This window comes from Thermobia domestica, chromosome 15 (genome assembly GCF_964235325.1).
Source record: "Thermobia domestica chromosome 15, izTheDome1.hap1.1, whole genome shotgun sequence".
In the NCBI taxonomy this organism is placed as follows: domain Eukaryota; kingdom Metazoa; phylum Arthropoda; class Insecta; order Zygentoma; family Lepismatidae; genus Thermobia; species Thermobia domestica.
In genome coordinates, this window is record NC_137468.1 from 52,902,329 (window position 1) to 52,927,439 (window position 25,111).

General features: G+C 37.4%; 1 protein-coding gene across 1 annotated transcript in view; it reads left to right on the forward strand.

Moving 5' to 3' along the window:
• Nucleotides 1-25,111, forward strand: part of LOC145671027 (sodium-coupled monocarboxylate transporter 1-like) — a 166,288-nt gene that overhangs the window by 70,863 nt on the left and 70,314 nt on the right. Inside the window, exon 2 of the mRNA XM_081739685.1 lies at nt 2,163-2,434. Coding sequence (XP_081595811.1) covers nt 2,238-2,434 — 197 coding nt within the window. The 5' untranslated portion in view covers nt 2,163-2,237. The remainder of the gene's footprint in view (nt 1-2,162; nt 2,435-25,111) is intronic.

A 25,111-nucleotide genomic window follows, 5' to 3' on the forward strand; every position in this document is an offset into this window, starting at 1 on the left:
TTAAATTAAATGTGTTTTTGTTTTTGTTTGTCTTAAACTTTATTTTTGCACATCAAAGTTTTCAATTCGTGATTCTTGAAGTTATAAGTTTCAAATGCATCCAAAATTGCGAAGTGGAAAAACACAACTGCAATTATGGATAAAATAGATTTCAAATTGATCTTTTGTTAAAGAAGCATTATAATAAGTAACAGGAAAACTTGGGGGGAGGGGATTGCTAAACGAGGTTCGGTATCCAAAAATATACACAAGGAGTGTTTCATAGTGCTCTTTTTAAATATTAAGTTGTTTTCAAAGTTTTGACATTGAGAGTCCTAAATTGGTCCAAAAACTGTGAAAAAACAAGTTTTTCTTAGTTTAAATTTTTTTTGACGATGTTGCCATCACTTTCATACCCTGAAAAGATATATGATGCATCTAATGGTATCATATCATTTTGAAGAAAATAAACAATGACGTCCCCCCGCAAAAAATCTTTAAAAAAAAGTTGAGTGAATTTTTTACACACAGTGACCTCTGCAAATACGGGAGGTCTTTCTACCTGACCCTGTACAGAAAGAAATGCTCAGAGATCATACTATTTTGTATAGTGAATCCAAGGTTGACTGAAGTTTCTCAAGTCATTTTCTTTATTTCCGCCCTTCATTTCAAATATATAAAAGTGTTTGATTGACTGAAGGTGTAATGGTAATTGGGAAGAATTCACTTGTGCATACATTGAACAGTGTGTCCCACTCATTATCGGTCCCAGTAACCTTCACCATCACAAAAAAGAACAGATGAAATCTTTTAGTTTTATGTCCCACGTTATACTCTTTAGTCTAAAAATGGTGGGTGATTAATAAAAGTGAAAGATTATGACGTAATTAGTGGAATAAGAATATGGAAACGAAAATGAAATGAAATATTTCAGTTTTACGTCCCACGATTATGCCGGCTAGGCTAAAGGAGACGGTGATGAGAAGAAATGCATAAAATTGGTAGAATGAAGAAAGTGGGAGGAAACAGGAGAACCCCGAGAAAACCCACGCACGCGGTATTTGTCCACCACAAAGTTCACTTGGCGCGAGCTGGGATCCAGCCAAGAACCTCATGCACCAGAGGTGAGCGCTCTATCACTGAGCCACCGCGGCCCCGTGAGAGGAAACGAGAGAATCCGAGATAATCGCTCTATTGCTGAGTCAGAGTGGCCCTAAATTCACATAAACTCTAGATACAAAATATCTTACAGGATTTTCTCTATCGATGAATGTGATAACTAAAATGAAATCTCATTGAGGCCTCTGTAACGGGATAGACATACCCCCGGTAGAACAGTCCTAGGATAGTTATACCCCCGGTAAAACTATCCTAGGACAGATGTACGCCCTGATAAAACTATCCTAGGACTAACATACTTCCCCTGTAAAACAGTCCCAGGACAGACATCAGTCATTTTTTTTTATGAATATTATTTACAAAAGGAACAATTATTCGCCTACAACAAAGGGTAAATCTATCCTAGGATACTTTTACCCCCTATCGGCTTTTCGTAAACTCAAAGAAAATAAATGGTTTGTGGGGTCCCTAGCTCGATCACAGCTCGCGCCAAATGTACTTTATGGTGGGCAAACACCTTGTGCGTGGGTTTCCTCGGGGTTCTCCCGTTTCCTCCCACTTTCTTCATTCCACCATTTCATTCATTTCTCATCATCACCATCTCCTTTAGCCTAACCACCATAACTGTGGGACGTAAAACTCAAAGATTTAATTTCATTTCAAAGGAAATAAAGCCAAAAAAATGTAATATTAATAGTGTAGTGAGGTGTACATTTGGGACCACTGCTGATCTGATTCAAACAATACGCTGTATACCCTTAACTTCATATTGCTGACCTCGCCCTGAATTTTGCTATTTGGTAAATATCTACTGGTAATTAGCCTAATTGAATCGGTCATTGCAGAAAGAGCACATGTTCTATATTATTAGTATAGAACATGTGCCCTTTCTGCAATGACCAATTCAATTCTTAAAAGGTATGCCAATTCTTATTAAAACTAAGATATTAGTATTTGGTTTTGAAATATAAAGAGGACCCAGCACTAAATATATCAAAAATGTCTTGTTTTAAAATGTTTCATTAATAAAGAAGAAAACTTACTAAAAATTATTTTAATTTCAGAACTCATTTCATGTCGCAGTACAAGCTTACATTGGTTCTTTGCTAGTGCAGCACTCAAAATAATTTAAACTTAAAATGGATGCAGAAGTTCCGGAACTTTCGAGAAAGTTCGGTTGGCCCGACTATCTCGTATTTGCTGCTATGCTGATAATCTCCGCTGCCATTGGAATCTTTTATGGATGTTTTGGTGGGAAGCAGAAAACAACCAGCGAATTTCTGATGGGAAACCGGCAAATGGGAACGTTCCCAATGGCTATGTCTCTCCTTGCAAGGTAAGTGAGTAAATGCTCTTATTCGTTACTTACCTAAGTCAATGTAAAAATTCATGTGGTTTGTGTTCATATATATCTATGTATTGTCTAAATGTCTGAAGAAGTTGTGATGCACAATATCATGTTTATTTGTTTCCTTGAGATTCTACCGTTTTCTCTCACGTTTTCATTTCATTAACCTTTAGAAGTTAAAGCTCATTCCGCCATGTAACCCTCTTGCAGCTCAAACATTTTTTGAACGAAGTGTAGTACTGTATTCAGAGAGTTGTTTTGAAATGCCAGTAGCTCATTCCACAATTGGTCTACAGACATCAAACAAAAAGAAAAGTAGAGCCTACGCATCAAAATAGATCAAATATTTATAATAAGTATATTGCCTTGGGACACTGAATCAATGGCCAAAAAAATATCGTTATCTGTTACCGTTTTTTTTAATTCTATAGCGACCAACATTGAACCGGAAATGGTTGATTTCTACCACTTCCGGTTTGAATAAAGATTAAAGGAGAAAACAACTATTTTTGGGACGCTGAATCGATTGTAAAAACCACTTCTCGTAATCTGTTACCATTTTCGCTCTACGAAAATCAGAATTGAAGACGGAAATACTAATAAATTTCAATAACTTGCTGTTTTGATGTAATGAAATCTTAAGTTTTATGTCCCACTTTTATGCCGGCTAGGCTAAAGGAGACGGTGATGATGAGAAATGAATGAAATGGTGGATTGAAGAAAGTGGGAGGAATGCACACGATATTTGTCCATCACAAAGTTCACTTGGCGCGAACTTGGATCGAATCAAGGACTTTGTGCACCAAAAGGTCAACAGAGTAGTGATGATATATTCTCTTGAGATATTGAATCGATTGAAAAAAAACTGCTATCGGTCTATGGCGATAAACGTTGAAACCGGAAATGATTGATTTCTACTACTTCCGGTTTAAATACAAGGTTAACAGAGGAGATTAATCTTATTCTTGGGACACTGAATCGATTGCAAAAAATTGCTTCTCCATATATCTTACCGTTTTCGTTCTGATACCTGTCGACAGGCAGATGGACAAAGCCGTACTATAAGACTTCCGATACTTATACATAGAATAGTTTGGAAGTCTAAAAAGGGATTATTTATGGGAATTGAAGCAAGCGTAGTCTAAGAGGGAGTGTAAGAAATGGAAAATTTCTGTTTTAAAGACATAAGGATTTGCCCCTAACCCTTTTCCCTCTCGTCCGCCCCCTGTAAAAACAGAATTGTTCTGATATTTGATAGACATACAACATTCAAGTAACGAAGTATTTCAACTGGAAACTTGCAACTGGCATTCAAAAAAATAAACCTATTGGAGCATGGGGGGTACCCTTTTGGGGGGGGGGGTAATAAAGGAAAACGTTATTCTACCTCATCCCTGATGTTGACAGAAATATCTTCTTTCAACTGAAAATTACTTAAAGAAATATAGGAACATGGGTATATTTTAAGGGTAAATTAGACCAATACCATAAATTTTCAAAGGCAAAAGTAAAATAATAATAATAATAATAATAATAATAATAATAATAATAATAATAATAATAATAATAATAATAATAATAATAATAAAATAGACTAAGGTACTTTTTGCCTGCGAGGGAGTTACATAAGGGTAACTTTTATACAATTACTTGGACATCCATAGTCAAGCACGCGCCCAGAAATGTTTTTTTGGGGGGAGTACAAAGTACAGGGTGTCCAATATACATCGCAACCCGTAGTTTGGGATAGTAGACCTTTTGAACCGGAAGCGGTACACAAATAATGGTTATACCAAAATGAAACCTTGTTCATGCATATATTTTTAAACTAGGGAGCAACGATTGAAGTACAATAGTAACCACACAGTGTTGCCAGATGTAACCGAAGGTGTAAATCAATTTTTTTACAAGTGACGCAAATCGATTCATAACTCATACGTATAGATGTTCTGTCGTTAATTTTCAGTTTGTATAGTTGGAGTAGCTTGGAAACTATGGAATGGAACTTTTCATTTCCACCGACAATTAATCGGATGAGGCCTCTGTAAGGGATTACTAGGAAAAACGTGGTTTTCATAAATTAACATTCTGAATTGGCAACAGTGCTGATGTTTCAGTGCATCAAAAGGTGTGTTAAGGATATGTCTACATTATACAATTCCTGAAAACAATGAAAAAGAAACTTTGAAATTATCATGATAAAACTTTTACTTACATGCACCTGGCAACATTGCTATTCATCACGAACTGAATTGTCAGTTCTACGGTAGATTCTGGAAGTGCCCCCGTTTTGATTCAATGAATAGCAGTGTTGCCGGGTGCATGTAAGTAAGAGTTTTACCATGATAATTGTACAATGTATTGTTGTGGGGCACCGAGCGCAGCTGAGAAGGAATGTGACTATTTTTTGGAAGATGGGCGGTTAAGTCAACGGGTGGTTAAAGAGAGGGCAGTTAAGAGAGAGTCCACTGTATTTAAATAACTTAGTGTTTGGTTGGCTGATTAAAATTTAGCGGCCTTTTTTAAGCACAGAGGTTATGTGAGACGTGGACCTACGCTTTAATATGGAATACGAACAATTGTAATATTTTCAAATTTCAAGTGTCTCACACCGAAAATCGAACCCATGACGCTGTGCATCAAAGATGCGCACTATTTACTGGACCAATGATGAGAGCTATTTTAAACTTCAAATTACGATGTACAGTTATGTGCTAAAAATGATTTTATATGTAGTTAGGAATTCCGTAAATTCATTTATTATTATTTTTTAAAAAGTGATTCAGATTTCATTGCCTGTACAAACGTGTTTTATGATAATAATAACAATACTATATAAAAAACAAGTAATTCTTGATCGGTGATGTTCTTGTCTGACCTTGATCACTTGATCAACTAATACAATTTCTAGTTCTAGTACTTGAGATTTATTATGTCGCAAACTTAGCGTCTGTTGAGAAACTACGCGTTTTTCATTTTACTGCGCTGCATAGCTACGTATTAAATGTGTTTGTTACCTTGTTCAATAACAACTCGTGTTGCAAGTAAACATCATCTCACACGTCAGTGGTTTTCACTTTAGTGTCTACAAAGTAATTTTGATCAATATGTATACATATACACAGGAATACTTTCAATCAGTGACGATGCAAGATGGGGCAAGGGGGTGGGCGTCCTCCGGTTTTGCTGTCCGCACCCCCTTTCCGACTGCCTCCTTAGACATGTTGGGCCTTATGCAGAGTCGTTCCGACGCGTGATTAGCCCCATACTAAAGAGTCCGACTAACATATGTTTCCTGCGGTAATCAGGCCTTTAGTATGACGTTAATCATACGTCAAAATGACTGCATAAAGCGGGTTATATTGTAATGCACGTCAAGTAATCTTCTTCTTCAGATTGGTTTGGTTTGGAACAGTTCTTCAGGCCTCGTGATCTTCTCCTAGCCTCTTCATGGTTAAGTAGTTGTGGCAGCCAATATAATCTATTACTTGCTTTATGAGTCCTACTCTCGACTGTACCTACACTGATGATTTTATTAAGTCCATCGTGTCTCAGAAGGTGATGTATGCAGGTGGTTCTTCTTTACCTCAGTATTTCCCACAAGCACGGCTTTGCCTTTCCAACCCTCCTCAACACCTTTTCTTTGGCACTTTGTCAATCCAGGGAATTTTCAACATACGTCGGTAACATTAGTACTTAAAGGTCACTGCATCTCTTCTTTCCTGAATCTCTTAAGTTTCTCTACCATAGATTAATACACTGCAGAGAAAGGTCTTCGTAAGATTCTTCCTGAGACGCATGTCAAGTTCTTAGAAGTGAATAGGAGCGTTTCTTGTTGAAAGCAGTCTTTACCTGGTGTATAGGCCTAAGGCTTAGAGTTTTAGTCATGGCTCTTCCATCTTATGTTATTCTGCTTCCAAGGTGGACAAAGAAGTTTACACTCTCAAGTTGGTAGAGCTCCCTCGTGGCTAAGCGGTTAGCATACACGCCTTTGGCGTGGGAGACGCGGGTTCGATTCACGGCGGGAGCCCATGTGGTTCTTATTTCAAGTTAATCAGTAGGTCCCGTCTCATGTAGCCTCGCTGCTGAAGGGGACGTTAAACTCAAAATCAACTCAACTCTCAAGTTGGTCTTCTTTCAACCTATAGCTAGCCGTTATATCATGTTCTGCTCACTGTCAGAATCTTTGTTTTATTTCTATTCAGTTTCATGTTGTAGCCAGAGCTGAAAGTGACCACCATCTCTAAAAGTGTCATTTCAAGTTGGTTTCTGTTCTCTGCAAGCATCGCTATATCATCAGCAAAACGAAACATGTCTATCCACCGTCCATGTACCTTCACTCTCTCATCTCGTCGAGCGCCCTTTCTATGTATGCATTGAAAAGTCCAGGAGAGAATGAACATCCTTATCTTACTTCTTTTCTAATACTAGCCTCCTCTTGATGGTCGTCACACCTTGCAACTGCCATCCCTTCTTTGTACAAGTTCTGTACTATTCTCCTGTCCTTGTATTTTACTCCTGTCTTTTCCAGCATTTGAAAATGGGTCTGTTCCAATTGACTCGGTCAAAAGCTTTTCCAAACCTACAAAGGGAATGAATATACCCTTTCTTTACCGTTTTTCGAAGATAAGTTTCAACCCTAATATTGCTTCCCTTGTCCGTACACCTTTCCTGAACCCAAACAGATCTTCCAAAAGTATTGCGTCTATTCTCCTCCCTAACCTCCGCAGTATAATGGTATAAAAAATAGCTACCACCCCCCAAAAAGAAATATCTCTGTCCCTCTGCTTACTTTCTCATCCCAAGAAATTAAAGCTGCCGTTGCCACTGCTTCGATATAACGAAGTCTTTAAAAATTATAAGAATTTTGAGGTGTACCGTAACGTGGTTCCAGATAGTACCTGCAAGACACTAAGACTTCATGTTAGACGATTTCAGAGTCATATCTCCCTCTTTTGATTCCTACATTTAGGGAGAAGTACCTTGGGCCAAATGTATATTTATGACACCTAACTTTCAAATACCATCACAGACCTATGCATTTACATTATCGAAGATATCATGAATCACATTTTGTTTACACAGTGATAAAACGTTCTTCATAGATACATGAAGACATTTTGTTAATATATACTTGGCATTTTTTTTACTCATGGAAGGTACCAAAATGGGCCATCCAAATTTACAAAGGTATGTACCCATTTTTATATAATATCTACTATTTTTTTACAATTCCCAAATTTTTAAAGGGTGAACCAGCACACTTCTACCAAAATTTGAGGTAGGTATCCTATTCCTATCAAAGAGAATGGACCAATGTACCCATCCATGTAATCATATTGGTACAATTAGGCACCATCTTATAGGATAAATTTACACAAAAAGGCTCGAAATTGAATTTTACGCTTTTTTTTTTTTTTTATTTATCCAAAGGAACGCAATGAACTAGCCAAGTTTTTCAGAGGCATACCCGAGTTGTATACTTCTACCAAATTTTTATTTATTTTTGGAAATTTCCAAAATTAAGGAGTAGTCCTATGGAAACCTGCCGACAATTGAGGAGTAACCCAATATACCAATACCAAATTAAATGTGGTGGATTAATTTATTTGTTAATTAGACACTCTGGCCCTGGCAAAGTCACCTCTAAATTTTCGGCTGATTCAGTCGCACCAACATCTGGGAATAGGCCAACTATTGGTACATCATTGCTACTAGTGCTAACAAAATACACAACAAGCACCCCAAAATTTTAACATCTACAAGGGTGGCATCTACTTAACATCTCTCACATAATACACAATCACATTTACTTATCTAGTACATGGGACGCGGATTATATTAGCATTTTATTTAAGTGGTATAATTGCAGATTACTATACACAAAATCACAGAAATGCGATGCAACTATGGTCATAATTTATTACAGTGGTCGATTTTAGAACGAAAAAGTATAGTAATTCCTTTACAATAGGAGAGTTTTCTTTTGTTTTCACGTATAGTTGTGATAAACAGTTTCTCGAAAACCCGACTTTTCCCTTTAAGGCTTTTTCCTTTAAGTAAAATGGATTTTTCTGTTTCTACTGTGCATCATCGGCATCATTATATCAGAAGTATTCCGCCATTACCAGCGGATCACTTACCGCGACTGAGAAACTGCCATGCTCCACAATCTTCTATTAACCTTTCCATCTTCACATACGATTTTTCTGTTTTGATATCGCCAATAGCCTTATTCTGTTTCTATATAGTCTAATTAATCCCCTCCCTCTCTTTCCTGCCACCATATCCTCTAGCACAGCGTTTCCCAACCTTTTTCAACTTGCGGCACACTACAGGTGTAACTTGAATTCTCGCGGCACACCCATATATATATATATATATATATATATATATATATATATATATATATATATATATATATATATATATATATATATATATATATAATTACCGTGGTATTTTAATGTGATTACTAATTTCCTTCTTACAGAGAAGAAAGCTCGATCACTGATTTTCCCCCGTGCTAAATCATTATACTTATTTTTCATTCTAATTTTAAAATAGAAAACAATAGCACTGAAATGAAAGGCGGAAATTTTGGCACCGGAAATTTTGGCACCAGTAGTTTTGACACGGTAATTTTGGCACCGGTAATTTTGGCACCAAGAAACGAAGCAAACGGAAATTTTGGCACCATTTATAATAGAAGTACAGAAAATGTGAGAAAATACTCTGAATGTAATAGATATCTAAATTTACATGTTATTAACTAGAACTGCTCCAGCGCGACGAATCAAACCAGTGACGAATGTACAGTCAGCGACAAAATTTCTTTCTCTTCTGTAAAGTTTATTTTGCTTATAACTTTTGAATTGATGGACTGATTTGAGTAGTTTTCTGAAATTTACCGAAAACTATATCTGCTTTAAGTTGCTGAATATTGCACTCAAATCTGTCCGTCCATTCGAGAGATATTCGCGGAAGAAATTTTAACATAGGAAAAGAACTTTTGTTACTGACAGTACAGACATCGGTAAAGATACTATTGGCAGTTTCATTATATATTCGAAGCCATGGTCTCGACACTGCTTTTGCAGATTGCTGTAGGGGAGCGTCCAGCCAAGAAGACGAAGCGGATCTATGAGCATTTGCAGAAAAGACTTCAAAATTTGTGTTTGGCCTACAATGCTGGAACAAAGAGCATGCAAGAATTTTTGCATGCTGTTTCATTTAATGTTGCGCACAACAAAAGTTAAAGATGTAAAGAAAAGGTGCAATGTTTTACAATTGGGATTATTGTGAACTATATATTATTGCAAATCATGTGTTATTGAAATTCATTTATTGATTTGTTAATTTTTCTTGCGTAAGTGTGTATTTAAGTTTTCTTAGTTAAGGGTTCAATAATTTCCATTTTGATTTGCTTTGTATACCTAATGAAGCTACCAATATTACTTTTTACTGGTGTTTGTACATTCGTCGCTGGTTTCATTATTCGTGCTGATACAGTTCTAGTCATTAACATGTAAACGTAAATATCTATTATATCCAGAGTATTTTCTATTTTTTTTTCTCTGTATTTCAATTTCCATGGTTCGAATCAGCTGTTACTGTTTGCATTTGAAAGTAAAATACAAACCCATTAGGGGATAATTTTGACTTGCTTTGAATATCTAATGAAGCTGACAATATTATCTTTTAGTGGTGTTTGTACGTTCATCCCTGGTTTCGTTATTCGCGCTGATACAGTTCTAGTCATTAACATGTGAACGTAAATATCTATTATATCCAGAGTATTTTCTGTTTTTTTCTCTGTACTAATTTCCATGGTTCGAATCAGCTGTTATTGTTTGCACTTGAAAGTAAAATACAAACCCAGTGCAGTGAACATAGTGCAGTCTTCAGCAACTCAAAGAAGATACAGTTTTCCATAAATTACAGAAAACTTCTCAAATCAGTCCATCAATTCAAAAGTTATAAGCAAAATAAATTTTACCTAAGAGAAAGAAATTTTGTCGCTGACTGTACATTCGTCACTGGTTTGATTCGTCGCGCTGGAACAGTCCTAGTTAATAACATGTAAATTTAAATATTTATTACATTCAGAGTATTTTCTCACATTTTCTGTACTTCAATTATAAATGGTGCCAAAATTTCCGTTTGCTTCGTTTCTTGGTGCCAAAATTACCGGTGCCCAAATTACCGTGTCAAAACTACTGGTGCCAAAATTTTCGGTGCCAAAATTACCGCGCCCCCAATGAAATATAGGACTCGGGTTTTTAAAAATCCACTTTCTCTTTCGAAAACTGTATCTAACCTCTAACTAAAAGGGAAGATCACTAAATAACGAACAAATAAACAAATCTCCTATACTTTTAAAACACAAATGTAGGTAATTTGTATGCATGCTTGCTTTGTTGAATTTATTGAATGATATGTTAAAATTTCAAGTTACGAAATAGTCTGCAACAATAAAGAAGTAATAATGGTCATGACAATGATAAATACGTTTTTCAACATTAAAAATGTACAGAAAAGTAACACAGTATGAAATTTAAAATTGTAGATTTATAGTAGAGGTTCATAGTAATGTGAAATATAAATATACATTTTCCCCTGTCTTGCAATTTGGTTCGTATAGAATTAATAATTTGTTTCGATTTTTTCGCGGCATACCAGCGGCCCATTCGCGGCACACCAGTGTGCCGCGGCACACCGGTTGGGAAACGCTGCTCTAGCACATCCCTCATGATACAGTTCCTTCTTAACCAATATCCCAACCAATTTTTCTTCCTCTTCTTAATAATATTTTTCTCCTTCCATTTCCAACCCTCTCATTCGTTTTCCTCTCGACCCAGCTATTTCTCTCCATTCTTCTCCACGCACATATTTCGAAAGCCTTCAATTGTTTCTCATCATTTTTGCATAATGTCCATGATTCTGCCTTATAAATACAGTAAAATACAGTACACGAAGCGGACCGGTTCCACCAGAACCGGAACTTCGTGGCTATCCCTATAATCTACTTTGGGCCCCAATGGATTCGACAGTAATCTCGGTATCTTCGACAGTTTATTTCTCCTCTCCTTACTTCCTTTCCGATAGGGGTTAAATTTAGACTTTAATAGTATCGAGAGTGTTACTATTCATCTCAACGATCCCTCAAATATGGATTATAAAATTATATCAATCATGTTTTATTATTATTTTACACGATTTCCCTTTTTACACTCTTCTAGGGGCACTAGAAGGTCTGACCCACTGAGGGTTGAATTTGGTCTTAAATGGCATCGGACATGTGAATAATTAACTTAGTGACCCCGAAAACGATTGATTCGACACTAATATCGGTCCTTTTCGATTATCGTAGAAGTCACCTTTTCCTCACTGGAGGTGCGATGGGTCTGAACTGGAACTTAAAAAACCGCATCGGAAATATCACTATTTACCTCAGCGACCCCGAAAACTACGAGTTGGACACTAATATCGGTAATTTTCTATCATTTTTATGAATCACTTCGTCTCACTTCCCATAACTGATCTGCAACCACTGGGAATTGATGGGCTTAAAAAGCACTGGGCATGTTACCAATCAACTTAGGGACCCCGGAGACAATAGATTCGATCCTAATATCAATTGCTTTTATAGGTTACCATTTCATCTTCCAGGAGTGCTAATGGAGGCTGAACTTGGACTTAAACGACATTGGATATATCACTATTCATCTCACCAACACAGAAAGATATGAATTCGACACTAGTTCAGTCTCTTTCGATCAATTTTGTGTCTCCCCCTCCCATATCCCCTAAGTGTTCCAGGGGTTTTACCCAACTGTATTCTTTTCCAGATTGTAAATAATATTGTATCATGTTTGATTAAAATTGCGTCAGGCGTTTTAAAGCAGCTGAAAAAACATGCATACATGCGTCCATTTTCATATATATACCTCATACTAGCCTTTGGCTAGCTGAGAGCTTTGCCCCCAGAGCCCGGCGTTTACTCGGATTACGGCCTTGCGCTTCTTATGTATCAGCCTTTACATCAAGAATGAATTTTACGCATTTGCTCTTAAAATTTCCTGAATTTCGCCCAGCTGGGGGCTTCGCCTCCTGACACCGGCGTTTACTCGATCTACGGCCTCGCACATCTTAAACCCACTATTCTACCAAATTTCAAGTTCCTTTTCGTACTTCAACTGTCTAAACGTTAAGATTTTGTATCCCAAGACCAAGCTCATTTAAATAGCATGGGAATTTCTTCATTCCTCCTTTAGACCCCTTAAAAACTAAAGCTATTCACTTTTGGCAATTTTCCTGTTGGTTAGTCCCAGAATGCTATAATCATGTCAAATTTCATTCTAATCCTGCCGGAAGTGCCCAAACATTTTGGGGTGTAGAAGATGTCCCATATAAATAATATGGGAAAGATTTTTCAGTGCCCCATAAAACCACTCTACAGTTGGAAATTTTTATTTTTGGTGATTTAATTAGGTAACGCTAACAAAAACGTACAAGCATTCCGAATTTCAAGTTTTTATTCCAATTTCAAGCACCTAAAATATGAGATTATAGATCCACAGAAATGTTCATTTAACCCTTTGGGGATCCCATGGTACAATTTGTACCATACGGGCTGTTTCATGGTACATTGCGTTAAACTCTCCTATTTGAGCTTTTTCGTCCGTTTTTTTTCCAAGTCCAGAGGCATTGTAGAAGACCTTACGTATGGTTTCACACCTTCCTGCGTCGAGACATAGGAGGTGATGACGTCATAATTCTAAAATATATATTTTCTTTTAATATTGCGGGGCCGGTCTATGTTCATTATTTTTGGGCGGGCTTATTTTTACACGTAGAAGATTGAAATTTTGCACAAACATTCAGTCCACCGAGTAGTATTTACCAGATTTTTCTTCAGATTTCTGCATTAAAACAGGGGGGGGGGGGGATCCAGAGGGGCAAAAAGTTGAAAAAAGTGATATTTTACCAAAAAATCCCTTTCTTCGCGATTTTCCCGCCTTAGATACATGATGGAGACAAGGGAATGGTACCGCCTCAAAGGCAGTTCTATTCTGAAGAGAATGATGTGCGACACATGACCCTAGGGTAATTAGGGAAGTGTCAGGGAATTTTTATCAAAATATACTTCTGTATAGGGGAATTTTGGACATTTCCGGTATTATTTTTTGCGGGCTTATTTTTGCACCTAGAAGATTGAAATTGTGCACAAACATTCAGTCAACCGAGGAGTATTTACCAGATTTTTTTAGTACTTCTGTGTTAAAAGAGGAGGGTACAGAGGGGCTAAACGTTGAAAAGGGGAAATTTTACCAAAAAATCCCTTTTACGGGATTTTCTCGTCTTAGGTACATGATGGAGACAAGTGAATGGTACCGCCTGAAAGGCAGTTCTATTCTGAAGAGAATGATGTGCAAGCCATGGTTCTAGAGTAATTAGGGATGTCTCAGGGAATGTTTAAAAATTTCCTTCTGTATAGGGAATATGGGACATTGTCGGTATATATTTTTTTGGCGGGCTTACTTTTGCACCTGGAAAAATGGAATTGTGCATAAACATTCAGCCCACCTAGTAGTATTTATCAGATTTTTTCAGATCTCTGCGTTAAAACAGGGGGGTCCAGAGGGGCTAAAAGTTGAAAAAAAAGGATATTTAGACCCAAAAATCCATTTTTTCGGGATTTTCCCGCCTTAGATACATGATGGAGACACGTGAGACATACCGTCTGAAAGGCAGTTCTAAGCTGAAGAGAATGATGGGCGAAACATGACCCTAGGGTAATTAGGGATGTCTCAGGAATTTTTTCCCCTGAGATCATAGTGTTTTGTGGTAATTTGGGGCATTGTGGAAATTCTTGATAAAATTTCTCCCTCCCTTAGTATTCAAGATAGAAACTTGAAATTTGGCACACACATTCAGTGTACCAAGTACTATTTATCAGATTTTTTTTAGATGGCTGCGTTTACACAGGGCCGCTCCAGAGGGGCCCAAAGTGCGAGAAAAAAATTCCCTCCAAAATTTTCCATTTGACATCATTTTTTCCGCTCCTGTTATATGGTGTGAGCATGCAAGTGGTACCATTTGAAAGCCAGCTTCATTCTGAAGAGAATGAGGTATGAACCATGATCCTAGGATAAATAGTGACGATGCAGTAGCTGCTTGACTGAAAGTCTAACAAATAGTCCAAAAAGCCGGGTACCGGAAAGGATTAAACAACATGGGGGATTTCTTCATCGCCCCATTAGATCCCCTAAAAATTAAAAATATTCACTTTTGGCATTTTTTTGTCGGTTTGACCCGAAAAGCTACAATCATGTCAAATTTAATCATTGTAGCTCTACAGGAAGTGCCCAATAATTTTGGGATGTAAAAGGTGTCCTATATAAATAACATGGGGAAGATTTTTCAGTTCCCCATAAAACCACTCGAAAGCTGGAAATTTAATTTTTTGTGATTTTGATAAATAATCTTATAGCAAACGTATAATCATAAAGAATTTCAAGTTTTTATTCCAATTTCAAGTAGGCCTACCTAAAACATGAATTATAAGTCCAGGGGGAAAAAGCCCACTTAAATAACATGAGGAATTTCTTCATTCCCCCATTAGACCCCCTAAAAATTAAAAATATTCACTTTTGACAATTTTCCTATCGGTTACTCTCAGAAAGTTACAATTATGCCAAATTTCAATTTTCCACGTCAGCCGGAAGTATTCCTTTATGTCAGTTCATGTAGTTGTTTTATATATAGTTAGGATATATAGATATGTAGATATATATATAGCGTTCTTTAATAAAAAATAATTCCTACGCAAAAAGTTAATTTTTGCACGACATATGATTCATTCGAATTAATGAAAATAATAAACAGGATATGGGTTTACTGGAACGTGACAAACTCTCATGTTACTCTCATTTTAAGACAGAAACAAATTACATTTTCTTTGACATAAACGAAACAGTTGTTTGAATCTGATTCCATTGAGTCATTGATAAAAATAAACAAATAAATTGGAAATTACTTGTAGCTGCATTTGTGTGATATTTCATTGTCTTAGAACTGGTACAGTACATGTTGTTTGTGTTTACTAGCTATCTATAAACTGTACATCAAAAATGTAAATTTAAAAAAAAAAAAATCGGACGAAACAGGTGTTCGGTTTTTTTTTTTATTATTATTATTTTACTTATTTCTATGAATCATTCGGTTGCCATTAACTACTGAAAAATCCAGTTTTATCTTCTTTTTCTTCTTCTTTTAATTAATGGAATGAGTAGTGTTTTGTTATAATGAACTCTCGGCTGCCAATTTTACGACAATTGTGTAAGTGACCAAAGAACAATAGAAAATCATGTTCTGAATAATTGATTATTCTCCTACGGTTTTACACTTTACATTTTTGCTTTCGACTGATATAGAGAAGAAACTATGCTGATTGTGTAAAAATCGAATTTGAGATTTCATTGCAGTGACATACAGGCCCGAATCCAGGGAGCAGAGTTGGCGTGGGTCAATGAAAACTTGACCCACGACCCACTGACCCACCACCCACCGTGACCCACGACCCACTCTGACCCACCACCCACCATGGCCCACTGTGACCCACCATGACCCACCACCTACGGTGACCCACCACCCACGGTGACCCACTCTGACCCACCACCCACCATGAACAACTCTCATCCACTTTGACCTACTTTGACTCACCAAAATCCATCGTCATCAACTCTGAACACGATCCACGACCTCTTCTGAACTGACTAAAGAGTTTACACTTGTAATAAAACAAGACTGTGAAATTGTCACTAATCGGAGTTTGAATTTCTAGTCAATCGCTCAAGCACCACTCTGTTACAATAACGGTGGATCTGACCTTTACGATATAAAATGGTAAAGTGTTTGTTAGTGAGGAAATTGAAACAGTTCGAGGTGGGGGAAAATTAGTGTGTGCCTAAAATATACTTGTACTCAGAGAGTATTCTTGCAAATGTTAATTTCTGAACGCATTCCAAAAGAAACTTCTATTCGCAGGAAAATACCCCTGTACAATATGGAAAAGGTTATGGTTTCTCAGTTCACAGTATTTTTCTCACAAAAGACTTGAAAAATCAGTTGTTCATAGGGTATAAAGGTGCTCGGGTACCCTATGTGAGAGCATCTCCATAAAGTATGCTCATAATTGTAATTTGTGTAATTACTAAAACACCACCTTAAATTTAAGTTACAAATATGCATAATTGCAATTATTATGAATATTTATTCAAAAGTAGTTTACCTAAAGCAAAGACGAGAGTTACTAAAAAGTAGGTACAAAGTTGAATAACACAAATAAGCCATTAGTAATACAAGTATACATTTTCCGTAACTCGTAATTTTCCACCTTAAAACAAATCTGAAATCGGATTTATTTCCTGTTGCTAACTTTTTGGCGGTAAATCATCTGCGGTGGAATGATTTCCATTCTTCAGGCAAGAAATAACTAGCTCGTCTACTTTGAGCTTGTCTAGCGGCGGACCATTAACATTGATGAGCAAGAAGTTAGACAATGTTTGAGCATTTAATCTATTTCTAATATCAGTCATCTGTAAATTCATAAGGGGAAATCCCCGTTCGCACTCTGTCGTGGAAATTGATAATACTTCTACCCGATTTCTGCAACTTCTCGTCGACAATCTACTTGTTAGACTTAAGTCTGATAACGATTTTTCTCGGTCAGTTTTGAAATACTCAGCAAGAAGTATAATCTCTCTATCACCATACAACATCTTTTCCATATCGACCATGTCAGTTGGCAATGTCGACCCATGTAGAACAGAAACTTCATCTACCACGCCTTTGATAGGGAATCTTGTGAATAAATGATCAATTAAAGCCTGATAAACTGATGATTTCTTATTTGTTTATAAATTTAATTTTTGTAATTACACATGAAGGTTTGATACCATTACCAAGTTCCCTCCCCCGTCTAGAAAGCGAAAGGGAACGAGGTTTCTGGAAAGTATTCAGAGGTGAATGGGAATTTCCCTCCTCCTTCAACTTCAATTACCACACTGCTGTTTGCCATCTGCCAAATTACGATGAATTTCAATTAAATTATCATAGTATAATTATTTCCTTGTTGAATTATCAATACTTTTGAGTGGAAAAAAGGATGAAATATCAAAGTTCCAAATCAAAGTAAGTAGACCAACGTAAAGAGAAAAAGAGTGTAAAATTTTCCATACAATTATGCGTACAATCCAAACTTCAAATTTCCGTGTAATTAAGCTTACAGTACAAATTTTATGCCTATTTTTCTCACAACTTGATGGGTTGATTGCCCTGTGCTGTGAGCGCTCCATATAATAAATATAGGCTTCAGCAATTATTATAGCAGAAAGCAATGGGTATATGAAGCCAAGCACTGTATTTTTTGTTTCTGATTTTTTTTTTCTGAAATAACATCGATCGTTTTCGATCATTTTTACAAACCAACTCACTACCAATTTTCCATATATAGAAAGTCCCCCCCCCCCCACATAAAGGAGAATTTAAAAAAATGCTAGGACACATTCCGCCTTATGCAGAATCGTTTTGACGTATGATTAGCGTCATATTAAGGGCCTGACTATTGCAGGAAGGATATGTTAGTCGAACTCTGTAGTATGACACTAATCACGAGTCAGGACGACTCTGCATAGGCCCCATTCTGTTTATTTTCAATAAAGAGTTAATACACTGAATTTCAGCTCCGTAAGTTTAACGGCTTGCGAGATACTCATTTCTTTTTCGCAAAAATTCGGATCCTCACTACCTCCTTAGGATATTATGCATTATAATAAAAGCAATAAAACACCCCAATTTGGATTAAGGCCTAACTATATACCAAAAGTAATTTCATTTGACTTTGCAATTTGACCGTGATGATCAGGCACACATAGTTACATTCAATTTTTTATAAATAATTTATATATTACAGTGATTCAAAAATGTATTTTTTCCAGTAGTTAAGCTAAGTTGTAGTGTAAGTCCTATTGCTATTATTACTATTAAAATATCAATATCCAAAAGTGCCCGAAGTTCTTTTTTCACTTGGTTAGATATACTCACCAGAGCCCTGCAAACCCAGGCTCGAAGACGGCCCGGCCCGACCCGAATGGATCTGAATTCTGTGCCCGGCTCGACCCGGCCCGGCCCGAGTCTCAAGCTGGCCTCTAACCGGGCCGGGCACATTTCGGGCCGAAACGGGCCGGGCACAAATCGGGCCGAAACGGGCCGGCCCGACTCGGCCCTAACACTGTGAAAGACGGATCGGTAACTAATGTTGGCAGCCTGTGTTAATCGTAATGTGTTTGGCATGGGCGGCGATTACGGGGGGGCAAAGGGGGCAGCTGCCCCCGCACTTTTTTGAAGTAACCAATTAATGTATATAGTTTCATTTGGAAATGTAACGATTTTGTATGTGTTACTGATTAATAGGTAAAAATGCTGCCATATAATATTTGCTGTTGCGTGAATACGTATTGGTTGTCTTCCCGTGGAGTAAAGAAAGCTACAGTAATTGCGTTTTAATCGCCACAGAAAATAACCCAAAAAAATAACCTATTGGAGCACAATTTCAGCATACTTTCATTACTTCTTACAAGGGCTCGATATGTTAGTGAGCCGCTTTGAAGCTAATCGAAAGAACATTATGCAAAAAAGTAGGGCCTATTTCACAAGTTATTCTTTAATTGCACAAAAATTGACAGTTCCTAAAATGTCTTTTCTTCTTTCTAAAGTAAGGAATATCGATTAAAAAGAGCGTGATAAGAAACAACTTCTATTTTTTCCATTGTCTTGTAGTGTAATATACGAGTTAAGTGTTGTGTTTAAGGATGTACGAGTGTATATACAATAAAATTTAGTAAATTGAACATAATTCTAGGTTTTAAGTTTATTTTGTATAACTGAAGTGTGGATTGATTCTAAGTATTGTTGTGTTTTGATGTGTTCCAAGAAAGTGAAAACTGCACCTAATGGCAACGAACATATTTCAAGAAGTTGCAAAAGGAAATATTTCTTTAAATGTCGTAGCATATGCTTGTAGTATTTACTGCCTTTCATTTTCTAAGAGTAATAACATACATTTAATAGCATGTGTGGAATTAAATATTAAGTTTTTCATTAATCCTCAGTTTCAATATAACTTTTGCAAAACAAGCATCATTATTCATTACTATGATTAATATTATCCTTTCTATTTATTTGTTTTGCAAATTTATTAAATAATCTGATCACACAATTTTCAAGACAGAATTTTAAGATGTTCATGAGCAAGGAATCAAATCTCTTCTTACACTTTCGTTGTTTAAGAGTACAAAGGGCTAGTACCTACTTGCGTTGCTCTTGTCAAGTTACTTAATAAAATATGAAATACGATATACGGTATTTTAACTGAAAATATAGTATCCTATTAGTTATACAACCTTTCGTGAAACAAAATGTTAGAAACAACCAGGAAAACTAACATTTATATACAAATATTCAGATCATGTCTTGCCCCCTCACTTTTAACGTCCAACCGCCGCCACTGGTGTTTCGGAAATTAACTCTTTATTCAAGACTGTAAAGTACTGTACTTCTACTACTCTTATTACTACTACTACTGCTACTGCTATTATTATTATTATTATTATTATTATTATTATTATTATTATTATTATTATTATTATTATTATTGTTATTATCACTACTACTACTTCTACTGCTACAACTGCTACGAGCGTCAGAGTTGACATGTCTAGTGGTACATACTTTACAATCTAAGTACAGAAAAAATGGAAGAAATACTAGTTATTATGGCCAGTCTGCGTAGTCTGGCCAGTAGAATGCATTCACATCTGGTGCTAGAGGTTGTCGGATCGATCCCTCCTCGTGTTATGTGAGCTTTGTGGTGGACAAACATCGTGAGCGTGGGAGTTTTTGGATTAGCCCGTTTTCGTCCACTGTCTTCATTCCACCAATTCATCCTTCATCATCCATACGTCTTGAGCCGTAATTGCCTAAAGAACATATGAGAAAGTCAAGTCCTTGACCTACTAATTAGAATTTGTTCCGCTACCATTAGACCACGGAGACCGAAACCATGAACTGGCGTGTTCATAAGTTTAGCGCAATTTGTAGTAATGTTCAATTAGCACGGCAGATTCCAAATCATATTACATGTTCCTGTATTCTTTATAATTCGATGCTACAATAATAATAACAAAAAACAATGATCAAATAAATCACCCAGACCCCAGGATCGATGAAGTGTTCCTGGAATGGTGCGTAACAAGTAAATAACAGAGCTATATGACGGAATGCGAGGCAGTAAATCAAAACAAAATACACGCATATCATTGTTGATCAAAAAATACCTCAAAAGTCCCCTGAATGAAAAATGTATAGATATCAGCTATCAAAAATGCCTCTTAACATCACCTATAATAGAAGGGATAGTTGATATTAAGAAAATGAAAATATAAGGTTTCCTAAGAAACCAATAGTGCAAAATGAACATCGCTTTACTCTATGTCCTTGTACGCATCGAATAGCACGGAAACAGATTCAACAGTTTCAGGCTTTAGAGCATTTCTCCGTTCCTGAGTACTAAAATCTCTTTCAGTAGACGCACTAAAAGCAGGGATGACGAGATACTGACGCGTTAATTTACATAATTTTGGTAATGTTTGTTCTTGTTGCTTCCACCACTGCAGTATATTTAGTTCACTTACACATGATGACATGTTGAGGTAGATGTCTACTTCATCATCAAATTCACCAGACACTGAATGTCTATCTTCCCAATCCATTAGTTTATTCTTCTTGGTAGGTGGTTCCAAGTTATGCCAACTAGCCTAAAGGAGACGATGGTGAGAAATAAATGAAATAGTGGAGTAAATAAAGTGGAAGGAAACAGGAGAACGCCGCGAATCCCCCACACGGTGTTTGTCCACCACAAAGTTCACTTGGCGAGAGCTCGGATCAAACCAGGGACCCCATACACCAGAGGTGAATGCTCAACCACTGAGCCACCGTTCCAGGAACACCTAATCGACCCTGGCGATTTGGTGATTTATTTGATCATTATATTTTGTTATATTTGTAGCATCATACTATAAACAATACATGAACATGTAACACCATTCGATATTTGCCTTGCTAATTGAACATTACTACAAATTGCACTGATCTTATGAGCACGCCAGTTTATGGTTTTGCCCTCCGTGGTCCAATGGTAGCGTACCAAATTCTACTTACTAGGTCAAGTACTTGACTTTACCATACGTTCTTTAGGTAACTACGGCTCAGGCTGAATGGATGATGATGGGATGAATTGGTGGAAAGAAAACAGTGGGAGGAAGCGGGACTACCCCAGAAACTCCCATGCACACGATGTTTGTCCACAACAAAGCTCACATAGCATGAGCAGGGATTGATCCGACGACCTCTAGCACCAGATGTGAGTGTTTTTTCTATTGAGCCACTATTCTCCCTCGTAGATCAAGCATCGGTTCACATTCTACGCAGACCGGCCATAATAACTAGCATTTCTCAATTTTATTCTGTACTTAGAAGGTAAATTCGGTACCACCAGACATGTCAACTCTGACGCGAAGTCGTAGCACTTGTAGTAGTATAGCAGTGGTCGTAGTAGTAATAGTAGAAGTAGTAATAGTAGTAGTAGAAGTAGTAATAGTAATAGTATTACCAGTACATCACTGTCTTGAATAAAGAGTCAGTTTCCCAAACACATTACGATTAACATAGGCTGACTGTAAGACCGTACAAACACGGCAAAAATAGAGGTAGTGGAGGACATTAAAAAAACAAATAGGCTGACAACATTAGTTTCCGAACCGTCTTTCAGAGTATCGGGCCGAGCCGGGCCGGCCCGGTTCGGCCCGATTCGGCCCGAAATGTGCCCGGCCCGGTTCGGCCCGAAATGTGTCCGGCCCGGTTAGGGCCCGGTCCAGTTTGATATTACTTGAAACGGGTCGGGCCGGGTCGGGCACCGGGCCGAACCGGGTGCGCTCGGCCCGTGCAGGGCTCTGATACTCACCTCAGGTAAGTAGACAGAAACAAGTGGAAAAGAAAGGGAAATGAAGGTCTTGAAAGTAAAACGGAGACAAATTTACCAGTCTTCAGAAGATACTCTCTACAATGTAGTGAGCAGAGAGGGTCGGTGGATCATACTGAGTCGGTGGGTCGCAGTGGGTCACGGTGGGTGGTGGGTCGCAGTGGGTCACGGTGGGTGGTGGGTCGCAGTGGGTCACGGTGGGTGGTGGGTCACAGTGGGTCACATGCTGTTGACCCACGACCCACTGACCCACTCATAAAACTTGACCCACTTGACCCACCGACCCACTGACCCACTCCATCTCTGCCAGGGAGGTCTAGGGGGGCCCTAAAATTTTAACGGTATGCTTGCAAATGAACTATAATATAATTGGATCGGGCCCCCTAACTTCTGCCGTCTCCCTACATTGGCAACGGGCCTGGTGACGTAACTAAGGGGAGGGGGCAAACGGGACTTGTGACTCTGGCGCCAGATTGGGGGGGCGCAAAACTGGGCAAATATTTATTTTTCACTATAAGGCAAGGGAAGGAGTCTTAGCAAACTAAAGATAATACAGAAAAAAAAAACTACCTCAGAAACAACAGGACAACAACGACTCACCAACTTAGGATCATATTCATACAGCGTAAGTTAGCGTCAAAGCTACTTTTTGAAGAGATTGTAAAAACCTTAGCAGCCAAAAGGGCCCGCAAAATTAAATTTTAGTTCCAGCTTTTTATGTTTTAATTTGATTTACATTGATCGGGGGAGCGAACGAAGCCACTGGGGAGCGCCCGCCCCTAGCGCCAACACTGCCACTTTTCTGATAAAGCTGTTTCCTTTATCGCTAGAACATTCACAGTATTTGTTGAAATCTACAATTTTTCAGACTGGAACTCTGATTTACTTCATATTTTTTGTGAACAGATTGACATATTTAAATCGCCTTTTTGTCTCCAAGTCTCTCTCTCTCCTTTTTTTATTTTATTTTTTTTATTTTACAATGTACCTTACACGACTTTAACATTCACCTATCTAATTAATATAATATCGTTTGTCACCTCCTAATAGCACTTTCGCTCAATGGGAATCAATATTGAAAATGGAAGCAACAGTAGATTTCAAACTAGGGATGGCCATTTCCGGTAAAATAGTTTTTCGATTTCCGGAAATCACGTTTTCCATTTTCCGCTTTTACAGAAAAATTTTCCGTTTTCCGCTTTTCCGGAAAATGTGGCCATCCCTATTCCAAACATTGCTGGTTGCAATAGAAGATTAAAATTCAATATGAAAACTGATCTTCGGGTGCTGAATCCATATCAAAAACCTGGTTCTCCTTATCTGTGACCATTTTTCACTGTGGTGACTGGTGATCAGCGTTGAAACCGGAAATAATGCATCTCCACCACTTCCGGTTTCAATAGAGGCATAGCGGTGGAGATAAGCAATATTTTTTGGAATACAGAAACCACATCAGGAAGCCACTACTCGTTTACCACTTATGTTCCATAGTAATCACTAATTAAACTAGAATTAGTAGTATATGTCTACCACTTCTGGTTATAATTAAGGATATTCTTACGATATTAACACCATATCAGAAAACTGCTTCTCTCTATCTATTACCATTTTGCACCATTATGATCAAGTGTTGAAACCGTAAATCTAAAGTTGCCGCGGTTGGCATACAGGGATAAAGATCAATACGGAAGATTTCCTTGGGATACTTGATTGATGATTCCGAACGATCGCTTCTCGATCTCTCTTAAGCGTTTGATTCTATGGAGATCAAAAATTCAAACCTGAAGTAGTAGTAAATTTCAACTACTGCAACGGTTTTAGTAGAGAGACATAGGACAAGATAAAAATCTTTCCTTAAACCACTTAACTAATTACCAAAAAGAAAAGTTGAAAATGCTCCAAGAGCATTGCTAGAACGAACTTAAAAAGAATGAAGAGATAGAGCGGAAAGGATAACTCATTGTTCCTAGATGTAAAAATAAATCTTTTTATCCGCATCTTCTTCTGTTTCTCGTAAAAAAAAATCGCAAAATATCATTTCTCTATGAGTTACAGTTTCCGAGATATGGCTCTTTAAATCTCCCGAAATTCGAAACTTTTTGGTTAATATCTGGGGAACGTTGGCCGCAGTTGGCCAGTAGCCAGTTGATCAGTGGCCATCGGTTACTATTTGGTACCAAAATGTTCACCATCCTCTTAATTATTGATCAACATCAATATGATCTCTCTATAACTTATGGTTCCCGAGATATGGCTCTTTAAATATCTGGAAATCGGCCATTTTTTTGGTCAATATCACGAGAACGGTAAGTCATAGAGACATGATCGTAATCAATACCTAAAAGGATTGTAAACATTTTGGTACCGATATTAATTGGTGGCCACTGGCCAAACCAGTGACTACCAGTTAATATTTGCTACCAAAATATTTACCACCCTATTAGGTATTGATCAACACCAATATCATCTCTCTATGATTTACGGTTTCCAAGATATGGCTATTTAAATCTCTGGAAATCGACCATTTTTTGGCCAATATCTCGGAAACAGTAAGAGTGACG